This window comes from Portunus trituberculatus, chromosome 35 (assembly GCF_017591435.1).
Source record: "Portunus trituberculatus isolate SZX2019 chromosome 35, ASM1759143v1, whole genome shotgun sequence".
NCBI classification, from domain to species: Eukaryota; Metazoa; Arthropoda; class Malacostraca; order Decapoda; family Portunidae; genus Portunus; species Portunus trituberculatus.
This window is the reverse complement of record NC_059289.1, coordinates 9889829-9911075: the sequence shown is the minus strand read 5'-3', so window position 1 is coordinate 9911075 and position 21247 is coordinate 9889829. Positions and strand designations below refer to the sequence as shown.

The 21247-nt window shown below is 40.4% G+C and overlaps 1 protein-coding gene and 1 long non-coding RNA gene across 3 annotated transcripts; both read right to left on the bottom strand.

Annotated features, from left to right (window-relative positions):
• Positions 1-1848: 1848 nt before the first annotated feature.
• On the bottom strand, positions 1849-10846 carry LOC123513051 (nucleoside diphosphate-linked moiety X motif 8-like). Of its 2 annotated transcripts, none has more exons than XM_045269866.1 (4): positions 10589-10846; positions 5977-6049; positions 4754-4878; positions 1849-2608 (listed from the first exon to the last, which is right to left on the bottom strand). In XM_045269866.1, exons 1-4 carry the CDS (start codon positions 10589-10591, stop codon positions 1895-1897), a joined length of 915 nt encoding a protein of 304 aa, XP_045125801.1. In that variant the 5' UTR covers positions 10592-10846; the 3' UTR covers positions 1849-1894. The 2 variants fall into 2 exon arrangements, with proteins under 2 accessions (XP_045125801.1, XP_045125802.1); XM_045269867.1 differs by lacking the exon at positions 10589-10846 and adding an exon at positions 10388-10523.
• Positions 10847-13262: 2416 nt separating this feature from the next.
• LOC123513050 lies at positions 13263-15234 on the bottom strand. The gene is made up of 2 exons (XR_006677250.1): positions 14809-15234; positions 13263-13295 (listed from the first exon to the last, which is right to left on the bottom strand). It is a non-coding gene; the product is annotated as an uncharacterized LOC123513050 (long non-coding RNA).
• Positions 15235-21247: the final 6013 nt, after the last annotated feature.

Sequence of the window (21247 nt, the reverse complement as noted above, 5' to 3'; positions counted from 1 at the left end):
TCCTGTGGTGATTGACAACACAAGATGAGGTTGCACCATTATAGATAGTGTTCATTACAGTGTGAAATAATGTTTGATTTCTTAATTGTGATTTTAGCAAGATGAATAAATAACAAAAGGTAATTATGATTTTCCCTCATTCCTAATTAATAGTAGTCAAGGTTGCTACAATGCTGGAATCCTGTCTACTGTCTAGTTTATTCTCCCCCTATCTCTCGCTCTTACAAAATCAGACAAGCAACGCAACTGAAAAGACAATTTTGAAAAATTATATCTAAAATGTTCATGAATGATATACTGAACAGGATTCCAACATAGTTAAAGAAGTTACAAACAAGTCTATCACAGTCCACTAAAATATTGGCATAAAGAAACATTTTAAAATCTTTATATCTGATCAGTAATTAGCTTCCCTTCCACTTGCAAAAACAATACCTGGAGCCTAAAAATGTTTAGCTCCTCCATTTTTCAAGTCTTCCATTTAACAATACTCAACAGGTGATGTATTTTCTTCCTTATCTTGTTATGCTTTCATCTCTCTTCTTGGAAGATATCACCATTGAGACTGGCAGCTTGTCTTTAGATGCAAGAGAATCTAGGAACATCTTGCTCATTTTGGTCTTCATCTCCACACTGAGCTACCTTTCATCCAGCAGCAGTGTGGACTTGTGACTGTGGACAGAAGATAAAGGTGAAAATGGAGTGAACTACAGTTGTGTGCTGAGAGGAAAATGAATTTCATTGTAGTTAGTTTTAATTGAAAAAAGGCACATTAAACAAATATACAGAAAGAAAAAAGTGGCAAGCAGCATTGCCAGTGTAGGAGAATAATGGTATGTGTTTACCAGTACCAGGACATCAGGAATTAGCAACCATGACTGTGCCTTTATGTAACGTCTGCTTCATGGAAAATACTAGACAAATAACCATTATGGAGAACTGAATAGTGATCTTGATGTGATCTCAGGGCTGGCCAAGCTAAGCACAGCTGTAACAGAGGCAACTTTTCTTTTATACTGACAATGTCTTTTGGTGTCATCTTTTGCATAACACTGACATGTGAAATTAAAACAGTATCTTTCAGTGTTTCTATCATATAACTGTACAAAATTCAAGACAGTACAAAGAATCCTGTCCAGAGCAAAAACAGTAAATTCAATTAGTACATTTGAAGTGAAACAATAAGATGGAATTTTGTACCTTTTGTGTTTTTTGCTGACAATCCTCTTTTCTTTTGAAAATACAGAAAGATTTGAACACAGATCAGAACTCTTACACAAAAAAAAAAAAAAAACTAGAAATAATCTATGTACAATAAACTAGTATGGCAAGACTTGCACGCTTCATAACCACTAAATTCTTTCAGCATCTCAGATGGCAAGTAAGAGATAGAGTAAGGAAACTGTGATTCCTTCCTAAGTACACTTTTATTCCTACAGTGAGATGAAGCATGTTGTCTTGAAGGAAGCTCAATTTTGTATCTAAACAGATGTCTATATAAGAAAGCATTAGGATTCTGAATGAAACCTCCACCTCAACCCTTGCACCCCCACTGGAATGAACCAGTCAAGGAGGGGATCCACAATCTTCTTGGGCTGTTCCTTCCAGTCAAGTGTTACAAAATACAGAAATACTTTATAGAACAGCCCAAGGCACTGGGCTGACTAAAAAATCAATTACCCAAACTGATTGTACCACAAGTCATAGTTCGCAACAAAGTGATGGTAGGGTTACCACATTTCTATGTACATTTATATATAATATAAAATCTTAATTTATATATATATATATATATATATATATATATATATATATATATATATATATATATATATATATATAGTCCACCCTATAAAAGTCTCAGAGCAAACTGCTCTCCTTTTCCTCTTCTTTCTCAGGCTTTTAGTGGTGGTATAAGCCTCAGGCGGTGAGAGTAGAGGCCCGGCAGGAGCGCAGTAAGGGTCATGTGGGTGAGGATGGCTGTGAGGCCCCACACCCGGGGCTCAGTGCCCAAGAACACTGGAAGGGTGTACCCAGGGGGAAATTTGGTAGAACGAAATTGAGTCTGACGCACAAAGACAGGATGGCAAAGGTTCCTAAGGGAGGCAACTATGATAGCCTCCACCTCTCCAGGGCTAAGGGTGAGGGCAGCAGGGTCCAGGTGCCCCACATAGGCCAGCACCCCGACCACATGGGTACCCTCGGCACGGCTTGGTACAGGAGGCAGCGTCCCAAGCACTTCCACATTCTCCCCTGTCCTTAGTCCAACCTCCTCATGGGCTTCCCTCAGAGCTGTGTGCACCTCATCCTTGTCCTCTGGGTCCACCTTGCCCCCTGGAAAGCACATTTCACCAGCATGGTCACCCAGGGAGAGGCAACGCAGTGTGTACAGCAGACTCAACTCTCCCTCTACATGACACAGAGGCACCAAGACAGCTGCTCTCGGCTTGCTGCCCTTCAGGTCCCGCACCCGAGGACTCTTTGTCTTGGCCAGGCGCATCTTCAAATTGTTCTTGTTCTCCTCTGACAAAACAGTCTCAAAAGAGAGGCTGGCAGTGGCCATCCCTCTGGTTGGTGTAGTGGCCAGCCACATGGCTGCTTGGCACATCTGTCAGACAAGACAAAGGTAAGGCAGAGCCTCATTGACATGGTCATCCACATCACATCACCAACCACCACACATCTTCCTCATGTGTTATGTCTACACCTCTTTAATATCATCATGTAACTAATACTCTCTCCTCCTGTTGCAGGGCATCCTTCTCTGAGCAACATGTAGTGAGCTCAGTCTCCTCCAGATGACCAGTAATACTGTTAGCTTGGGTTTTCAATGATGTGCTTTAGTGTAGATTTCTCTTGCATGATGTAAAAATGTTCAAAGAAATATGTCCAAGAAGTGCAATACAACAAAACATTTCATAAGAGTAATGTAATGCATGACAGCTCAAGATGATGCCTGCCTAAGAACCTACCAGGTTTGTGCTGGTCGGCTCAAAATGTGATTCCTGACATGGTTGGATTCTTGTACCATAAAGAAGAGTTCATAATGAACAAAATAATGATAAATTTAAAAGTAAAGATCACCATGAGGAGCAACACAGCAATGATTAAGGCTGATGATGACTGAGGCAGGATAGTGAAGGAGCAAACTGTACAGTTGTCCTCCATTGTATGCAGAACTGTGGCATGTAGTTTTGAACACAGAATATCATTACTTGCTTGCAACCACCTAAGTGATGTAGAAGCACAGTGAAAATATTATTACAAGATTAATTCTGAAATGTTAACGGATGATGCACTTTGTCTGGTAAAATGTTTTGCAAGGAGCCATATATAAGCAGCTTGTAGGCTGGCAAACTTATAAGGAAGGAATCCCAAATCAGGATCGATGATGGTCCAAGGGTTGTCATGGTGCTGCAGCAACTCACAAGAACTGTTTTCTTACAGTCAAATGTATCACAAAAATTACAAGACAGCATCTCGCCTGTACTCATATCTTAACCTACTCAATGCAAAAGGAAGGAATGCTATGTAATTCACAGTTTATGTCTGAACAGAACCTCCACTATATATGCACATTCACAATGCAAAAGTCACAATTTCAAAAATTATGACTATGATTCTAACATTCTGAAATCATTTGGCTATGTAAAAATGTAGCCAAGAGTCACCCTTGGTTGGCACTGGGTGGTTAATAATTTGGCAACCTGCTGTGCAATGATCATGTAAAACATTGTGTGAGTGAAAAACAAGAATAACATTACTGTACTCCTCACATGCCTCACATATTTGACTTTAATGATCACTAAGACTTAACTCTACCAGAATGTTGAGTCTCTTGACATCTACTTTTTCATGCTAACTTCTCTACTGATCTTGCTAACTGTATGCCTCCTATCCTCCTGCAGCCTCAAAGCACAAGGCTTTCTTTCCCTGGTAAACTCGAACTCTCTGCTTGCTTCAATATTTCCATCTTCCTATGACATGAATTCTTTTAAAGAGGTTTCAACATCAGTGTGGATGATGAGAGCACTGCAGCTGCAAATAGAAAACTGAAGGAGTGGAGGAACTAAACTGAGCTGGAGTTAGACCAGTCAACACACCGCACTCTTTCCTCACACCCTTCCCCTCACCACTCACCAAAAGCAGACTGATAGGAAATTTAGCAATAACAGTAACATAACATAACATAAATAATAGGATAACAAAGGGCCACCAGGGCCCATCTAGGTTATCCTGTATCAGTCGCACAGCGACCTCGTCATCAGTACTTAAAGATACAGTAAAGTACTGATTGAGCAATCCATGCATGATATTATGACTACCATTACGAGATAAAGAATTTGAGAAAATGATTTGTAATGTCCACAGAGGAATGGAAGGCAATTACGAGGTAAGAAAACTTTCTACAAAGAGCTAAGTACATCAGATGGAAATGATAAAGATAGAAAATGGGAAGAGACAATAGTGGTTGTCCAGGATAATGATGATGATGATGATGATGAATTTCTTTTACAGAGTTACATGGATTTCAAGTAGCAAGACCTTCTGATACTTAGTAGGTAGTCTGTTTTCAACACAGTTTAATAAACTAACAATAGCATGGGGGGCAAAAAAAAGAAGATATAATCTACAGTTGCTAGTCTTTGCTGGGAAGGATATAATGTTTGTAGTAGTGGTGGTGGTGGTGGTGGTGTGTGTATGTACATAGGTAGAGGCACAGCATAGTGTAGTGATGCTGACTGAAACTCACCTTACTCCTGAGATCCAAAGCTCTATATCTCCTCTGTATATTGTGCCTTGCCTCCTTCACTTCCAGGGCTTGGCTCTCTCTCCTTGACACACTCCCGTGCCAGTCCCCAGCCACCTCTGTGATGTCTGAAAAATTACATACACAGCTGAGAGAGAGAGAGAGAGAGAGAGAGAGAGAGAGAGAGAGAGAGAGAGAGAGAGAGAGAGAGAGAGAGAGAGAGAGAGAGAGAGAGAGAGAGAGAGAGATTTTGACATTGCCTGATACCAGCGATGGACACCTAACAAGAAGGAAAAAGAACTGCACAAACAAATGAGCAACTTACACTACTACAGGCATATATTTCTCATTACAGATTGCAACTACTGCAACAAATACTGCTGAAAATCAACAGCACTGCATTAAAGTATTCTCACAGCCACAATGTCCCTATGAAGTGGTCAGTGCTGCCACTCTGTTGATAATAAAAAAACTTTTTTTTTTCCATATCACTCTCTCTTCTCTTCTGTCTCTCACATCTTCTACATGATTCCCTACACAACACAGGTTTGTTCAGTGTGCCACATGCCAGTGGAGATGAACAAGTACATTGTGGCATCTCAGATCCTGGTCCCCAGCCTTGCAGCCCACCAGTGCACCACACATCACCCCTTTCCAGTCTGCCATTTCTAGTTTATTCAAGTTCATTCACTGCAATCTTTACAATGACAACACTCAATTTCCTTAAAACTCAAGATTCAAGGCACTACAACTTGTGATTAGTTACAAAAAGCAAAATTGCAGTAATAATTAAGATGTAACATGTTACAAGTTACATAAACAAGTAACAAAGAAACAATTACAATATCAGATTTCCAATCCATTTCATATTTTACCATTTTTGTATTAGGAATTCAAAATTCAGATGCTGGATTGGAATTATTGCTTATAGTTGTGAAATCTTCCCTCCAAGCTCCTCTGCCAAGGTGTGGCTATGGAAGATTATGTTCAAGGAAGCACAGTTGTGACTGTGGACTGACCTAATTAACAGTGCAAGTCATCACTGACTGACATACAAGTTGGAAAGATTAGTGGCCACTTCTCAGTTATAGACAAAACATGAGAATGCAGTCTAGGACACTGATTTCAGCAACTACACTTCATGTGTTGTACTGGAGCCTCACACCACAAACTTTTGACTCCCCATGGTGGTGGTAGTGGTGAGAAACTACACCTACACTACATACCTGTCATTGGATGAAGGACTCTTGGCTTAGTACATCCAAAAGCTTTCCAACTTGACATCCACATCTGTTTGGCCTGCAACAAAGGATACATTGACTTGTACTCTCTCTCTCTCTCTCTCACCAGAAAAACTTGATGTATCATCATCCAGTGTCATCCTCTAGAGTCTTCTAATGCCTATATCTCCTTCAAACACTGAACTGTTTTACACAAGTTTCTTTAATCAGTATTCATTCCTTCCAGACCTTCACAAAACCCATTCTATACATAATATGATAATATAACTAACCCTCTACCATAATTACACATAATTGATATTCATTTTTTTCTTCTGTGAGACTCACCTGGTTGGCTGTCTTTAATTACTATGGTTAGGCAGTCAGGAAAGTAACATATGAAAAAAATATACAAGTAAAATAAAGGGGATAGCCTAATTCTGTGGGTACTCCAATTTATAAGGGAAGAAATAGCTGGAGGAGATGAATTCTAAGAAAAAAAGACCGAGCTGTGTAGCCTAAGCAGATCAGTTTTTTACTCACTTTATAATATTATTCAGTGGAGACTTAATACTTGAATGTCTAAAGAGTCGAACTTTTCAATACTCGAACATAAAAGTTTGATTTAAAACTAAAAAAAATACCTGATAGTTGAACCTCCACACACGTGGTTGTAAGCAAAGTCTCCTTAGCCTCTTCCCCCCACTACCAGTTGTGCTGCTGCAGATTTCAGAATAACATTCTTGAGCATTCTGTTTGTAGTTTTTCATTTATAAACCTTCTCCTGGTCTCCAAGGAGCAATGAGAGATGAATCTTAAAATGATGCTCTTGGGTGATATTCAAAGTAGCCACTTCAAACATATCATTAGGACTGATGCTACATTGATTATGAAAAATCTTCCAGTATTTCAACAAGCCAGCCTGAAGTAGCCTGATCTGGACTGAAAATATATCAAGTCACCAGACATTGTGAATAGAGATTTTCAAGTTCATCGATGTCTCTGGTCCCCTTTCATCAAACAGACTCCAGTAAAAGAAGATATCCAAATAAATCCAGCATTCCAAACACATGACAAATACTCCAAAAGAGAGCAAGTGTGAGTTTTTAGTAGAGTTAATATGTAGTTAACAGATCTGCAGTAGGAGCTTTGCAAAAGGTTTGTAGATAGTCCTGAAGCCATATTAACAATATATCTAATATGAAGATGGAATATGAGAGTAAAGTCTACAATCACAAAAAGCTCATTATTGGAGGGAACAACGGAAATCTGGCCCAGCAAAGAATAAGTTGAAAGTTCACCAATGTCATTTCATGATATTGAGCAATGCTGGAATCTCAATACTACGTACTTGTCTCTATTTAGGTCAAGACCCAATGAACTAGCAACAGAGCAAATGCCATCAATATCACATTGGCATGAGAATGCTCCGACTGTTAAAGATAGGGGACAGGGGGCAGATCTTTAGGTATATCTTCAGGTCATTTGCAAACATTTTACAGTTATTCAACAAGGATGTAGGTAGATGGTTAACATAAACTAAAAATAGCCACTTTCATTCAGTGACTGAATACCTTGGAACTCTTGCTGAGCTCTCTGACATCACATGTAATAGCCACCCAAACAAGCTGTAGAGATTTCAAAATCAATGATGCTAAAAAGCTAAAAAAAGGAAATCATTCCTGAATAAAGCAGTTCCTTACAAATTCTCAATACTCTGGCATATACATAAACAAAGATTTGTAACTTCCTTCCTGACAAAGTCATGTCTCTAAACTCCATCCGATCTTGCAAATCTACTATTCATTCATTTCAGGGTCCTATTCTGTATCACTTCACTGAGTGATCTCTTTCCACACTCCCTCCATTATTAACCAATTTCAATTTTTTTATTAGTTTACATTACTTTTAAGTAACATTATAAAGTGGATAACATAATGATCTGCTAAGGGTACACAACTCAGTCTTTTTCTTAAAATGCATGTTCTCCAGTAATTTCTTTCTTTACAGACTAGCATACCTGCAGAATTGGGCTATCCATTTTATCTTATTTTCATATGTTACCTTTATGCCTGCCTAACCATAGCAATAAGTGATCGTCAAACAGGTAAGTAAACAATTTGATTGTTATCAGAAGCATTTACTCCCATTACAATGAGAGATGACACTCACTTTTGTCTCTCATGATTTTCATGGAGTTCTTCTCTTACAAGTTGTCTGATTTATTTAACTGAAGAAATGAATACAGTGTGAGCAGGAGCTGCAGCAGGGGCACTATGAGAGGCTACTGGTGGCGCAGTGGATTCAGAAGGGTTAGCTAAATTACCAACCTTTGCCGAAAGTGACTGATCAGCCTTACATAATTTCTTAACTGTCTGGAGGAGAACTTTGCTAACATCAGACTTTACAGGGGAGGACCCTGATGCACCAATATTTGCACCACACTTCAGTACACTGATATGCCACAGCATCTCCACCACATTCCTGGATTCCAACAATTAAGTGGTGAAGGAGGCCAACGGCCCAACACTCACTGGTAGGACAAAACCAACTGTTACACCGGTCACCTCTGACTATCTGGTTATAAGTAACACAGTTAGTAGTGGTGTTAGTACTTGAGTTAAGGCTAATAGTAGAAGTACCGATAAAATTCTAGTTTTTGCCCATACTCCCCCCTCCACCCCCCAACAAGCTTGGGGACAGGTGGGAATGCAGGGTTATGGGTGGGGTACATGAAATGCATCAGAAATGCGTATTTATTGCGTAAAATGGAAAAATTCCCATTAAAAGGTCTACGGAATTTTCATTACAAGTTTCATGACCTTGATGACGCCATCAAGCCACAGAGCTCCATCACACTCGGAAATGAGCAGTACACTGACTTGCATTTGTTTATAGCTGGGGTTTGTGGGTAACTGGTGAATAGAATTCTTATTGTGTCTATAGTTCTTTTCTCCAATGACGTGCCACCACCTCTTAACAGCACGAGCTGCGCCAATGGGAATATGCTATATGTACTCGTAGGCGGGGCACAGCTGGGCAGACTGGTGCACAAAGACATCTGTGTGCGCAGTTCAGCCATGGCCACCAGTGACATTAGTTGTAAAGGTTGCGAATTTGATTACTGGGAAATCATCGCTCCTGCGATGCAAGTCAGTGTACAATCGAAAAGAGGACCAGCCAGGACCTTCATCCTTTCATTAAGGTATTGTGAGGAGGGGTATTGGTAGAGGTAGGGCATATTGTGTGAAGATATAAGACAACCGGTGTAGGGGGAAGGAGGCTGCCCCAAAGCAAGGATATGGTAGGTTAGGTTTATGTTAGGGTTAGGTTAATGTTGTAGGGGGGCATCCGTGGGGGGGGCGCAGCCCCCCCGATTAGGTTAGGTTACGTTAGGTTAGGCTTGTGTTAGGGTTAGGTTAGTGTTGTAGGCAGGGTCCAGGGGGGGGGGCAGCCCCCGTGGTTAGGTTAGGTTTATGTTAGGGTTAGGTTGGTGTTGTAGGTGGGGTCCAGGGGGGGGGCAGCCCCCCTGGTTAGGTTAGGTTTATGTTAGGGTTAGGTTAGTGTTGTAGGCGGGGTCCAGGGGGGGGGCAGCCCCCCTGGTTAGGTTAGGTTAGGTTTATGTTACGGTTAGGTTAGTGTTGTAGGCGGGGTCCAGGGGGGGGCAGCCCCTCTGGTTAGGTTAGTGTTGTAGGAGGCGGGGTCCATGGTTAGGTTAGGTTACGTTAGGTTAGTTTTATGTTAGGGTTAGGTTAGAGTTGAAGGGGGAATCCGTGGTTAGGTTAGGTTTATGTTAGGGTCAGTGTTGTAGGGGGTTTAGGTTAGGTTCGGTCTATGTTAGGGTTTGGTTAGTTTTGTAGGGGGTCGGGGGGTGCACTCCCCCCTGGTTAGGTTAGGTTAGGTTAGGTTTATGTTAGAGTTAGGTTAGTGTTGTAGGGGGGAGGGTTATGTAAAACTTCCTATATTTTGGGATATTTTCGAACATTTGGGAAAATTTCTCTAGATTTTTCAGTCCATATATATCCCAAATATGCCTCCCCCCCTAAAACCTCCGATTCCCCACAGGCCCCCAGGCTTGTTGGAGGGGTTAGGGGGGTGTGGGTAGAGAATAGAGGGACGGATGTATTGTAAAGAATTACCGAAATTAGGAAACTTGTAATTAAAATTCCGTAGACGTTTTAATGGAAATTTTTCCATTTTACGCAAAAAAATACGCATTTCCGACACATTTCATGCACCCCACCCAAAACCCAACATTCCCACCTGTCCCCAAGCTTGTTGGGAGGTGGACGGGGGAGTATGGGCAGAAACTAGAATTTTACCTTAGTACCGACTGGGTTCTTTCTACGAAAGGGGTAGATAAGGAGAATTACTTTTAGCCTTGAGGCCCAACAGGAGAACAAGTGTTCTTGCTTACATTCCAAAGAAGCCTCCTTTACTTCTTAGTTGTGTCTGCCATAACATGTACAAAATGGACCCTGGAATCCCCAGCTAGGGGTTGCATGAAGCGAAAGAGCTAGTGAAGCTGCAGCCACTTGCCAAGACGAGTGCACTTACATAATATTATTCCCCCTACCCCCACACACATGCACTCACTGTTGTTTCTATTCAGCCTTACCATTATGGATGCTCAAGTCGTCGTCCTCTTATTTTTGTAACCAGGTAGTTCAGCTCTGTCTCGCTCTTGGAACTGCTTCAAAGTTGTCCTGTCCTTGCCGATGTTGTCACAAGCAATATTTCCTAAGCGGCAGACGGCATGCGGACAGCAGACGCCACACAGCTGACCAGTGACCAGTGGGACGGAGGGGCAGTGGAATGGAATGGATGTCTTTATAACAGTCCCCCTGTTGATCTTCATCTTAATGCAGCAGGTTCTCTGCAATTTAAGGCAAAATATATAAAGAAAAATAATAATAGTGAAATAAGTTAAAATAATAAAGAAATCAATATGTTCCATCCCATACCATAGCTACAACTGGCGCATACTTTGGTGCATTTAGGCTATGCTATTCTCATCCTCCTTCCAACTTATCCAGCTCATTCCGTGTAATCACATCCATACCGTAGAATATTCAGTGCAGTTACACTCAGGGTCTCTCAAACCCTGGTTACACTTACCCACATATCTCACAATTAAGGTTCACTCACCTATAGTGGGCTTCCCCAACTAAGGTAGAAGCCAGCCCCAAATAAATATGCAAACCACAAAGACAGCACTATAATTCTGGGTTGGAAAGTGCAACATATGCGGCAAAAAATACGAACACAATCAAGAGAGAATAGAGATGGATTTGGTATAAACAGACTCAACAGGTGTGTGGCTAGAGATGTTTTGAAAATAGTGACACAAGCAAATAAATACACAAGGTGTAAGTATTTGCTCTCATCTTCCCCTAGTCTTGATCCTGGTTCACCATGCTAACCTTTTCAATCTTTGTGAAGGGCTGCTTTACTGAGTCTGCGTACAGAGAGTACACTTTACATTCTACACACTCTCCTTAGGTTTGTCCCGGGTACCCGCTAGGCGCTAACCTCAGCAGTCGAGCATGGACCCATGGTTACTTAACCCCAAGATGTGTATGTATCTCTGATCACAGTTCTCATTTCCCTATCCTTCAAATAATCTTTTGTCCATTGGAGCAAGGTTCCACAGAACAGAATATAAACAGAAAGATATAAACAAGATCTGAGTGGAGCAACAGGTGGAAATTGGAGTTTAATGTCAACAAATGTCATGTAATGGAACTAGGAAAGAGTAAGAGAAGACCGGTATGGAACTATTTGATGGGAGAGGAAAAAATAATGAAGACTAAAGAGGAAAAAGATCTGGGAGTGATTATACAGGAAAATCTGAACCCCTAAAAACACATAAGTAAGATATTTGGATTATCATATCAATACAACAAGGTAAATACTTCAAAGACAACCAATAGCTTACAATATCCTAAAAATTTCAGGTCATAAATTCTATAACTTCTTTTAAAATAAAATTTTCAAATCTGGATCACAGCATGCCCTTAAATTCCTGAAAAAGTAAGAGAAAACAAGAAAAATATTAAAAAATCATTAAAAACATGACTGGAACTGCAGAAGAGAGGAGGTAATAGTACTGGGGTTGTTGCACTAGGTTAGGCTAGGATGGGTGGGGAATTATTGAAAAAAGAGGAAAAAAATAAATATACATAAAAAAAAAAAAGCTGAAAAAAAATATGATGTCATAGTTTGGTGCAGAGTGTTTGGACCTGCCAGGGAGAGAGAGGGAGTGGTTATGGGATGCTACATTAGGTTAGGTTGGAAAAAAGGCTGAGATTTTTTAAAAGTAAAAAAAAAAATATATCACACCACCTGCTAGTGTTTGGAGAGAGAGAGAGAGAGAGAGAGAGAGAGAGAGAGAGAGAGAGAGAGAGAGAGAGAGAGAGAGAGAGAGAGAGAATATGGTAACAAATAAGGCAGCGTTTCCCAACCTTTTTACCCTTGCATAACCCTTAAAATACATGACACGTCTCAAGGAACCGCTACGCACAAACAAAATTATATACCATATATTTGTCATTTTATGTGACATCAAATCAGCCGGGTGGAAGAGCTGCGAAGGGGAGGCCGGCAATTGAGGCGAGCGCGCTGGACAGTTTCTCGGGGACAGTGCCCCGAAATCATACCTACACACTCCCAAAACACTCCATACACACGCACAGACCACTTAAAACACCTAGCACACACCAAAATCATCCCCACACACTCCCAAGACACTCCACACACACGCACAGACCACTTTAAACACTCAGCACACACCAAAATCATACCCACCACACACTCCACACACTGCACAGACCACTTAAAACACTCAGCACACACCAAAATCATACCCACACACACACACACACACAGACCACTTAAAACACCACACACACAAAATCATCCCCACACACGCACAGACCACTTAGAACCCTTAAAACTAACCTAAAACACACTCAATACACCATGCAACACCTCAAAATTCCCTAACCGCACTCAGAACACACCATATATTCAAACACCCAACTACACCACACTCAAGATATGTAAAATATACCTAAAAACATCTAACACACACTGAAAACACACAAAATACACCCAAAACACCCTGCAACACTACCAAACACACTCAAAATACTTCAGATATAACCCAAAACACCAAAATGCGTTATAAAGAACGGTAACATTAAAAGGGACTTACCTAAATATTGTGGCTTGGCTCCTCCTCTTCTTCCACTTCCATTTTTCCTTTCTTCTTCGTCCTCTTCCTTTTTTTCTTTCTTCTACTGCTCCCATCTACACGCCTGAGCCTAGAAACACATCAAAACACTTAGAAAACACGAGATATTAGGCAAAATATTGAGGAAGTGTAGGGAGAGCACCTATTGTGGCTTGCCTGCTCCTCCACTTATTCCTCCCTTTCTCCTTCCTTCCTCCTCACCCTCTTTTATTTCTCCTTCCTTCTTCCTTCTGCTACTAATATCTACACACCTGAGCCAAGAAACACGGAAAAACACGTAGAAATCACTAGATATTAGGCAAAATATCGACGAACTGGGCGGTAGGGAGGGAGGGACGCCGGCCTGGGCTATGATGAGTCACCATCTTGACTGTGACGTCATCAAGAGCGCGGAAACAGTAGTGACGGCTGAATTACGTAAATAATTTTAAAAATGACTTCAAGAAAAAACGAAGCCAAGGCCGAATGCTTACTTTTTTATGACTTGATAGATACTTTAATTAATATCCAAAACATCAAAACATCTCCTGCTTAACTAGTTTTAAAAAACTGTCTAAATTAAGTATATAAAATGTATATAAACATTTCCACTTATAACGCTGCCAAAACGTCCAGCCATTTCGACTTTATATTTCTTTCGAAAAATATTAGACAATGTAAACTCTCTTCTCAGGCATCCAACACTGACCTAGAACCAGAAGTGAACGAGTGAAAGAGCATTTATGTAAAACAAAACCATTAAACTCTAAACTCATTAAACACTCTTGTAAAGTCAACCTATTTTCACTTGGCGAGTATTCTAACACATTCTACAGAGTCTGAGCTTTCTTTTAAGGCATTCTACAACGAGTTTGACCGTCAAACAGAAACGTAAACAAATAAAATCGAAAAAAATAAAGCTTACGTTAAACGGGACAAAGCACCACTTCAAAGTCCACATATTTCACTCAATGGATTGATTTCACGCTTAAAAAAGTACAGACAATCCTTTGATACCATAAAGGCCCAGTTACACCTCAAAATATAAAAAATGAAATTGGGAGATGGAAAATTTTGAAGGTTATGGCAGCTCATATTCAAGCTATAAAACACCACTAAACGCCACATATTTACCGAACACAGGCGCGGAACACACTTCAAACACAATGAAATATTTAGAGAAACCATAAAAACACATCATGGAAGCGTAATATTATTTTTAGAGAATATATCAAAAAAAGTATTGGAACCCGCAGGTTGCCACGGGGGGGACAGGGGAGGAGCTCGGGGGGCGGGACGGGGGCCGGGCGGGAGGTAACATCCGGGAACACTGCAGCGCGGGCTCCATAATCCTTATATTGCATTTATTATCTCACCACATCAAAATTAAGCCCCATCGGGAAAAATTGCCCAGGGAACATGCATTGGTACAGTAGTGGGTGCATTCTGACACATGTTTGGCTTACGGTGAGTCAAAGCAGCAAATAATAGCTGGTAATACTGACAACTGCTCGTTATACCCATCACCTTTTCAACATTTGGGCTCTGTTTTCACTCTCATATGCAAAGAAAACCTACAAATAAGAGAGTGGCTTTAGAAATACCTGAAATAAATGATGGTGAGGCGTTGTGGAGAGTCGTGGTAAAGAGTTGCATTGCTCTTTTGTCTCGCCGCTGGTGCTGTCGGGAATGTCATCACTTCACTTTGTGTGTGTGGGTGTATATGGGCATGTTGTGGATGTGTTGCGGGGTGTTTGAGTGTGTTTATGGGGTGTATAAGCAACACCACACGGCCATCACACTAAGTTTGTTGACATGGAGCAGACGTGCACTTGGCCCACCACACTTCTTTCCCTTCTTACACACTAATCCCTTATCAACACCACTGCCACACCTTACACACCTGTTTCTTGGTGCATTAATAACCTCCACCACCTCTGTCACGGCACTGTCACCTCTATACAGGCTGAAAATATAACGGCACACCAGTAAGGTCAACCGTGTATCTTGGCGGGAGGTACTGACGCCATCATCAGCTATGGCTTTCTAAAGGAATTTACTCTCTTGTCCTTGCCCGCTATAAATTCCAATACTATGTCCTTGTATGTGTTAAATTCTCAGTGTTTGAAAATTATCACGGAATTATGTGTGGAATATTCAGTGTTATTATGGTTTTAGTTTATTTAAGGATACAAGTTGCCGTGGGGAGCTTCAAAATGTCGACATTACTAAACTCTGCATTCACAACACAATAAATTCCAATACTATGTCCTTGCTTGTGTTAAATTCTCAGTATTTGAAAGTTATCTGGGAATTATGTGTGGAATACTCAATGTTTTTATGGTTTTAGTTTATTTAAGGATACAAGTAGCCGTGGGGAGGAGCTTCAAAATGTCGACATTACCACGCATTACATTACACACAATATATAAACCTAATAAAAAATACACAAATAAATACAAAAAAAGAATATGAAACAACAAAAATGACACATAATCATTTAAATAAAAAAAAACATGGTAAACAGTGAGAGATGAGTTACAAAATATCGACATTACAATACAAATCACATTAAAAAACAATAACATAACATTACATAAATAATAGGATAACAAAGGGCCACCAGGGCCCATCTAGGTTATCCTGTATCCGTCGCACAGCGACCTCGTCATCAGTACTTAAAGATACACTTACAAGTACACAATACATTATATACTAATTCTAAATATTTGGCCCATTAACAGGGCTAAGTCCTACAACGAAATCCTCTACAATTTGTGGTCCCCATACATGGGAATCATGTCTTATTTAACTATAGTAAATTTCTTATAAAAACTATCATGCAGTGCTATACATAATTATAAATCTAATAAATTTAAGTGCTTATCTAATCTGTTTTTAAACATTGTCAAACTAGTGCTATTTACAACCGTCTCTGGCAATGCATTCCAGAAGTCTACCACTCTATGACTAAAGAAATATTTTCTTATATCTAACCTGCAGCCTTGCTTTCTAATCTTCCTGCCATGATTTCTAGTCCTACTTCCTCCTCTAAGGTAAAGAAAGATCTCACATCTATGTAGTTTGTATCTGAGAACATTTAAATAACTCTATCATATACCCTCTTATACATCTCCTCTCAAATGAAAACATGTTTAATTCCTTTAATCTATCTCTATACTCTAGGCGCTTTAATGCTGGTATCATCCTAGTTGCTCTTCTCTGAACTGCTTCTAACATGTTGATATCCTGCCTATAGTGGGGTGACCAGGCCTGTATGCAATACTCTAAATGGGGCCTAACATAGGAATTATATAATAGGAATAATGCAATACTCTAAATGGGGCCTAACATAGGAATTATATATGTTGGGTATCTCTAATTAATCTATTCTCATTTAAATGCTCCCAAATACTACCCTTAATGATTTTCTCTAGTATCTTACATACTATACTAGTTAAACTGATCAGTCTATAATTATTCGCATCATCCTTCCTACCTTTTTTAAATATTGGAGTAACATTAGCTAACTTCCAGTCCTGAGGTATCTCAGCAAACCTAAGTGAAGCAACACAAATAAAAAAAAAAAATACAAAATGTGTGTGGTGTGTGTGGTGATAGAGTGGAAAAGAGCAATGTGGTGTATGGTGTGTGTGATGATAGAGAGAAAGAGAGGAAATTGTGGTGTATGGTGTGTGTGGTGATAGAGGAAAAGAGAGCAGTGTTGTGTATGGTGACATTGGTGTGTGTGGTAACAAGAGTGGAAGAGAGCAGTGTGGTGTATGGTGTGTGGTGATAGAATGGAAGAGAGCAGTGTGGTGTATGGTGTGTGGTGACAGAGTGGAAGAGAGCAGTGTGGTGTATGGTGTGTGGTGACAGAGTGGAAGAGAGCAGTGTGGTGTATGGTGTGTGTGGTGATAGAATGGAAGAGAGCAGTGTGGTGTATGGTGTGTGGTGACAGAGTGGAAGAGAGCAGTGTGGTGTATGGTGTATGGTGATAGAGTGGAAGAGAGCAGTGTGGTGACAGTGGTGTGTGTGGTGATAGAGTGGAAGAGAGCAGTGTGGTGTATGGTGTGTGTGGTGACAGAGTGAAAGAGAGGAAATTGTGGTGTATGGTGTGTGTGGTGATAGAGGGAAAGAGAGCAGTGTGGTGTATGGTGACAGTGGTGTGTGTGGTGACAGAGTGGAAGAGAGCAGTGTGGTGTGTGGTGACAGTGGTGTGTGTGTGTTGATAGAGTGGAAGAGAGCAGTGTGGTGTATGGTGTGTGTGGTGATAGAGTAGAAGAGTGCAGTGTGGTGTATGGTGTGTGGTGACTGGTGTGATAAGAGTGGAAGAGAGCAGTGTGGTGTATGGTGTGTGGTGAGAGTGAAAGAGAACAGTGTGGTGTATGGTGTGTGGTGACAGTGAAAGAGAGCAAATTGTGGTGTATGGTGACAGTGGTGTGTGTGGCAATAGAGGGAAAAAGAGCAGTGTGGTGTGTGGTGACAGAGTGGAAGAGAGCAGTGTGGTGTATGGTGATAGAGTGAAAGAAAGCAGTGTCTGTGTGGTGAGAGTGAAAGAGAGCAGTGTGGTGTATGGTGTGTGTGGTGATAGAGTGAAAGAGCAGTGTGGTGTATGGTGTGTGGTGACAGTGGTGTGTATGATGATAGAGTGAAAGAGAGCTAAATATATCAATATATAGTTTTACTAAAATAAAGTTCATTATAACTAAAAGAATTTATTTTTTAATCTTTAGATATTCTAAAACTAATATAGTTTCCCATACTATATGACACGTTTTCTCTTGTGACATTCCTATCCTGTACTAGTGGACAATATCAAGTTGTTAAATTTACCCTTGAAAGACAGTGCACACCACTAGTTGCTGCTACACTAAGGCAATGTATGGTACAGTAAACATTGTGGAAGGTTTCGCCGCCCTCTGCCTGCCAGTACGTAGTACATACATTGGTGCTCTATTGAATTTAAACATACAACTAATGAAGTCGTAGATTGTGATTAAAATGCTTATTTTTCCATTACCAGTTTTTTTTTCAGTCAATAAAATTTCTTGTAATATTTTAACATCATGGACTAAAACGTGATCCAGATTATTTCAAATTTTGGATACTGAAAACGAAAAAGGTTTACCATGCGATATTTCACATTTTCTCTTCAGTACTAGTCTAGTGGGGAACTGCATGAAGTCAAGTCAGTACAATGTTGCAGCTACACTGGGAAACCACTCCATCTGTTAATGCACTCTCTATAGGATCTTCTCATTCTCTGCACGCAACACAGAACTATCTAGTCATGCTACCACTGTTGATACCACTTCACACAGTGTTAGTGTTATTCCAGCATATTCACTTGTGTAGGTTTTTCATTTTCCTCATACAACCACTCACAAAAATATCACATTCCTGCTCTTATAGCAAATCTCTAGCCGAGTTATTCCACCATCCTCACGTATTACCTGGTTCTTACCTGGTTGGGCTCCCGAGGGAACCCCGCATGGCTAGCACGCCAGCCCTAGAAACAGATACTAAGGGGAACATGGCAATAAGAAAGGGCTAGAAAGTGTGCTAATTGCCAAAAACAAATGTCAGGATCAGTTTTCACAGAAGTCAAAGAGAAGGTCACCCAAGAAGATAGACAGACCCTTCTTAAAGCTGTCAAGAGAGTCTGATTCAGCCAGATTGTTAGGAAGGGAGTTCCAAGCTTTCACCACTATGACGGAGCAGAATCTGTGTCTGGCATCACGATGACTATGAGGAACAAGGATTTTGTAGCAATGACCTCTCGTGCCAATAGAAGGGGCTAAGGTGAACAGGTCGATAGGAGAGATTGGGGAGAGATTATGAAAAATCTTCCAACATTTAATTAAGTATGCACGTAGCAGCCTCCTTTTGACAGAGTATAGATTCAAATCTGCGAGACACTTAGCATAAGGCTTGTTTTCAAAACCTTGAATCCTTTTTGTCCACTGTCGCTGAACTGATTCAAGCAGTTTTAAGTCAGTACTATAGCCCGTATTCCAGACGGTAGATCCAAACTCCAGAAGTGGGCGAATATGAGAAAAGAGGAGGGTAACCATAAACTGAGGGGAGCGGCATAGTGTTGATTTTAGTAGATTATTGGACAAACCTGCTGCTTTAGAAACAACTGACCGAATGTGATCATGGAACCTCAGGGTTGAATCAACTATAATGCCAAGGTCAACAACACTGGAATTTAAGTGAAGGGGTTTGTTATTTATATGATAAGAAGAATATGGACCCAGATCAATGGTATCACGGAGGTGGGCACCAAAGCTTATGACTTTAGTCTTGGCAGCATTGACTCTTAAATCCCAGGATTCAGCAACTGTTATGAGGGTGGCAATGTCTCTTTGAACAATTGAGACACATTTTGAGAACGGATAAGAAAATATAGTTTTAGATCATCAGCAAATATTTTCACATTTGATTTTAGGTAAGCAGATATATAGTTAATATATATTAGAAAAAGAAGAGGCCCCAGCACAGAGCCTTGGGGGACACCACTGGTGACCGGATAGGAGGAACTACAGGAGCCCGCTACTACGACCTGCATAGATCTGTTAGTAAGGAAAGATTTAATCCAAGTCAGGACCTTACTCTCTATGCCAATGCACTGAAGTTAATTAAAGAGCATTTGATGGTTCACAGTATCGAACGCTTTAGCAAAGTCAAAAAGAATTAGATCAACCATGTTGCCATTATCTCTCCAGTAAGTAATATCATTGTAAGTTAGCAACAGCTGGTCTTCAACAGACCTCCCTGACTGAAACCTAAATTGATTAGGACTAAGTATAGAATTGACCTCCAGATATTCAAACAGCTTAGAAGTAATGATCTTCTCCAAGGTTTTGCATGGTGTGGAGGTCAGACTTATTGGCCTGTAATTAAGGAGATCACATTTTTTTCCTTTCTTAAAAATGGGTACGTGTGAATTTAGCCAGGCTAGTGGAATCCTCCCTGATTGTAATGACTTTTTAAAGAAGAGATACAGAGGGTAGGCCAGGGTGCTGGAACACTTCTTAAGCAGTGCCAGGTGAATAGAGTCAGGTCCCATAGCTGAGGTAGGATTAATACTGTTCAAGGCCTTCGCAACGTCTAACATGGTTAACTGAATTTCCTGGAAGGTTCCTACATAAGACTGGTGAGGAGATTGAGGTAGACCAGATGGAGTAGTGAACACTGAAGCAAAAGCTGAACCCAGTATACTGGCCATTTCTTTTGAGTTGGATGTAAAGCCATCAGGACCAGAAAGAGGCCCAACTGAAGGACAACCCACTTTCCTACTCCATATATATGAGTGGAATAGTTTGGGATTGGTAGAAAAGTTAGAAAGAATGTGGTTCTCATAAGCATAATTTCTGTAATTGAAGTTAATGTCAAGAAAAACATGAAGGGGATCACAAGCAATTTGTGAGTTTCTACCATGAAGTGCTCTCAACTCTTTGTAGTTATTCCAGGCTTGACTCCTAGAGATAATGAGATCTTTAGGAGGTTTATGTTCCCAAGGCTTATGGGAAAAATTGTTACTTTTATTTGTGCGACAAATAGGGGCATAAAATTTGCCTAAGGAAGAGATTATGGTTAGAAAACTATTATATGCTTCATTAATAGACAAGTCTATAAACTCAAGGTTCCAATCAATTGAGGAAAGATACTCATTTATTTTCTTAAAGTTAGCTTTGGGCCAAAAACATGAAGAACGTTCCCGAGTAGGATGACCATTAAACTGAAAAACGTAGCAGCAAAGGATTGCACAATGATCACAGTTAGGGAAAGGTGGAAGCACATTAGTGGACAGCACTCGATCCAATTCAGAAGTGAGGAAAATATCTAAGGTGTTATTTGCCTTAATATTAGTAGGTTCCTCAATGCACTGAGTAAGTCCCAGACATGCAAAATAATCAAGAAAAAGTGAGTCAGTAGATGAAGGGTAGGTATGAGTAGCACGGCCGAACATCCAGGTAAGTGAAGGAAGGTTGAAGTCACCAATTAAAATAGTTTCCTTGCCCAAGCAAAAATTTT

Coding starts and splice junctions, on each gene's coding strand:
- LOC123513051 (XM_045269866.1), bottom strand. Junction 4,879..5,976: donor AGTCCTTCATCCAATGACAG/GTATGTAGTGTA, acceptor GTAATTTTTCAG/ACATCACAGAGGTGGCTGGG. Junction 2,609..4,753: donor CTTTGGATCTCAGGAGTAAG/GTGAGTTTCAGT, acceptor CTTGTCTGACAG/ATGTGCCAAGCAGCCATGTG.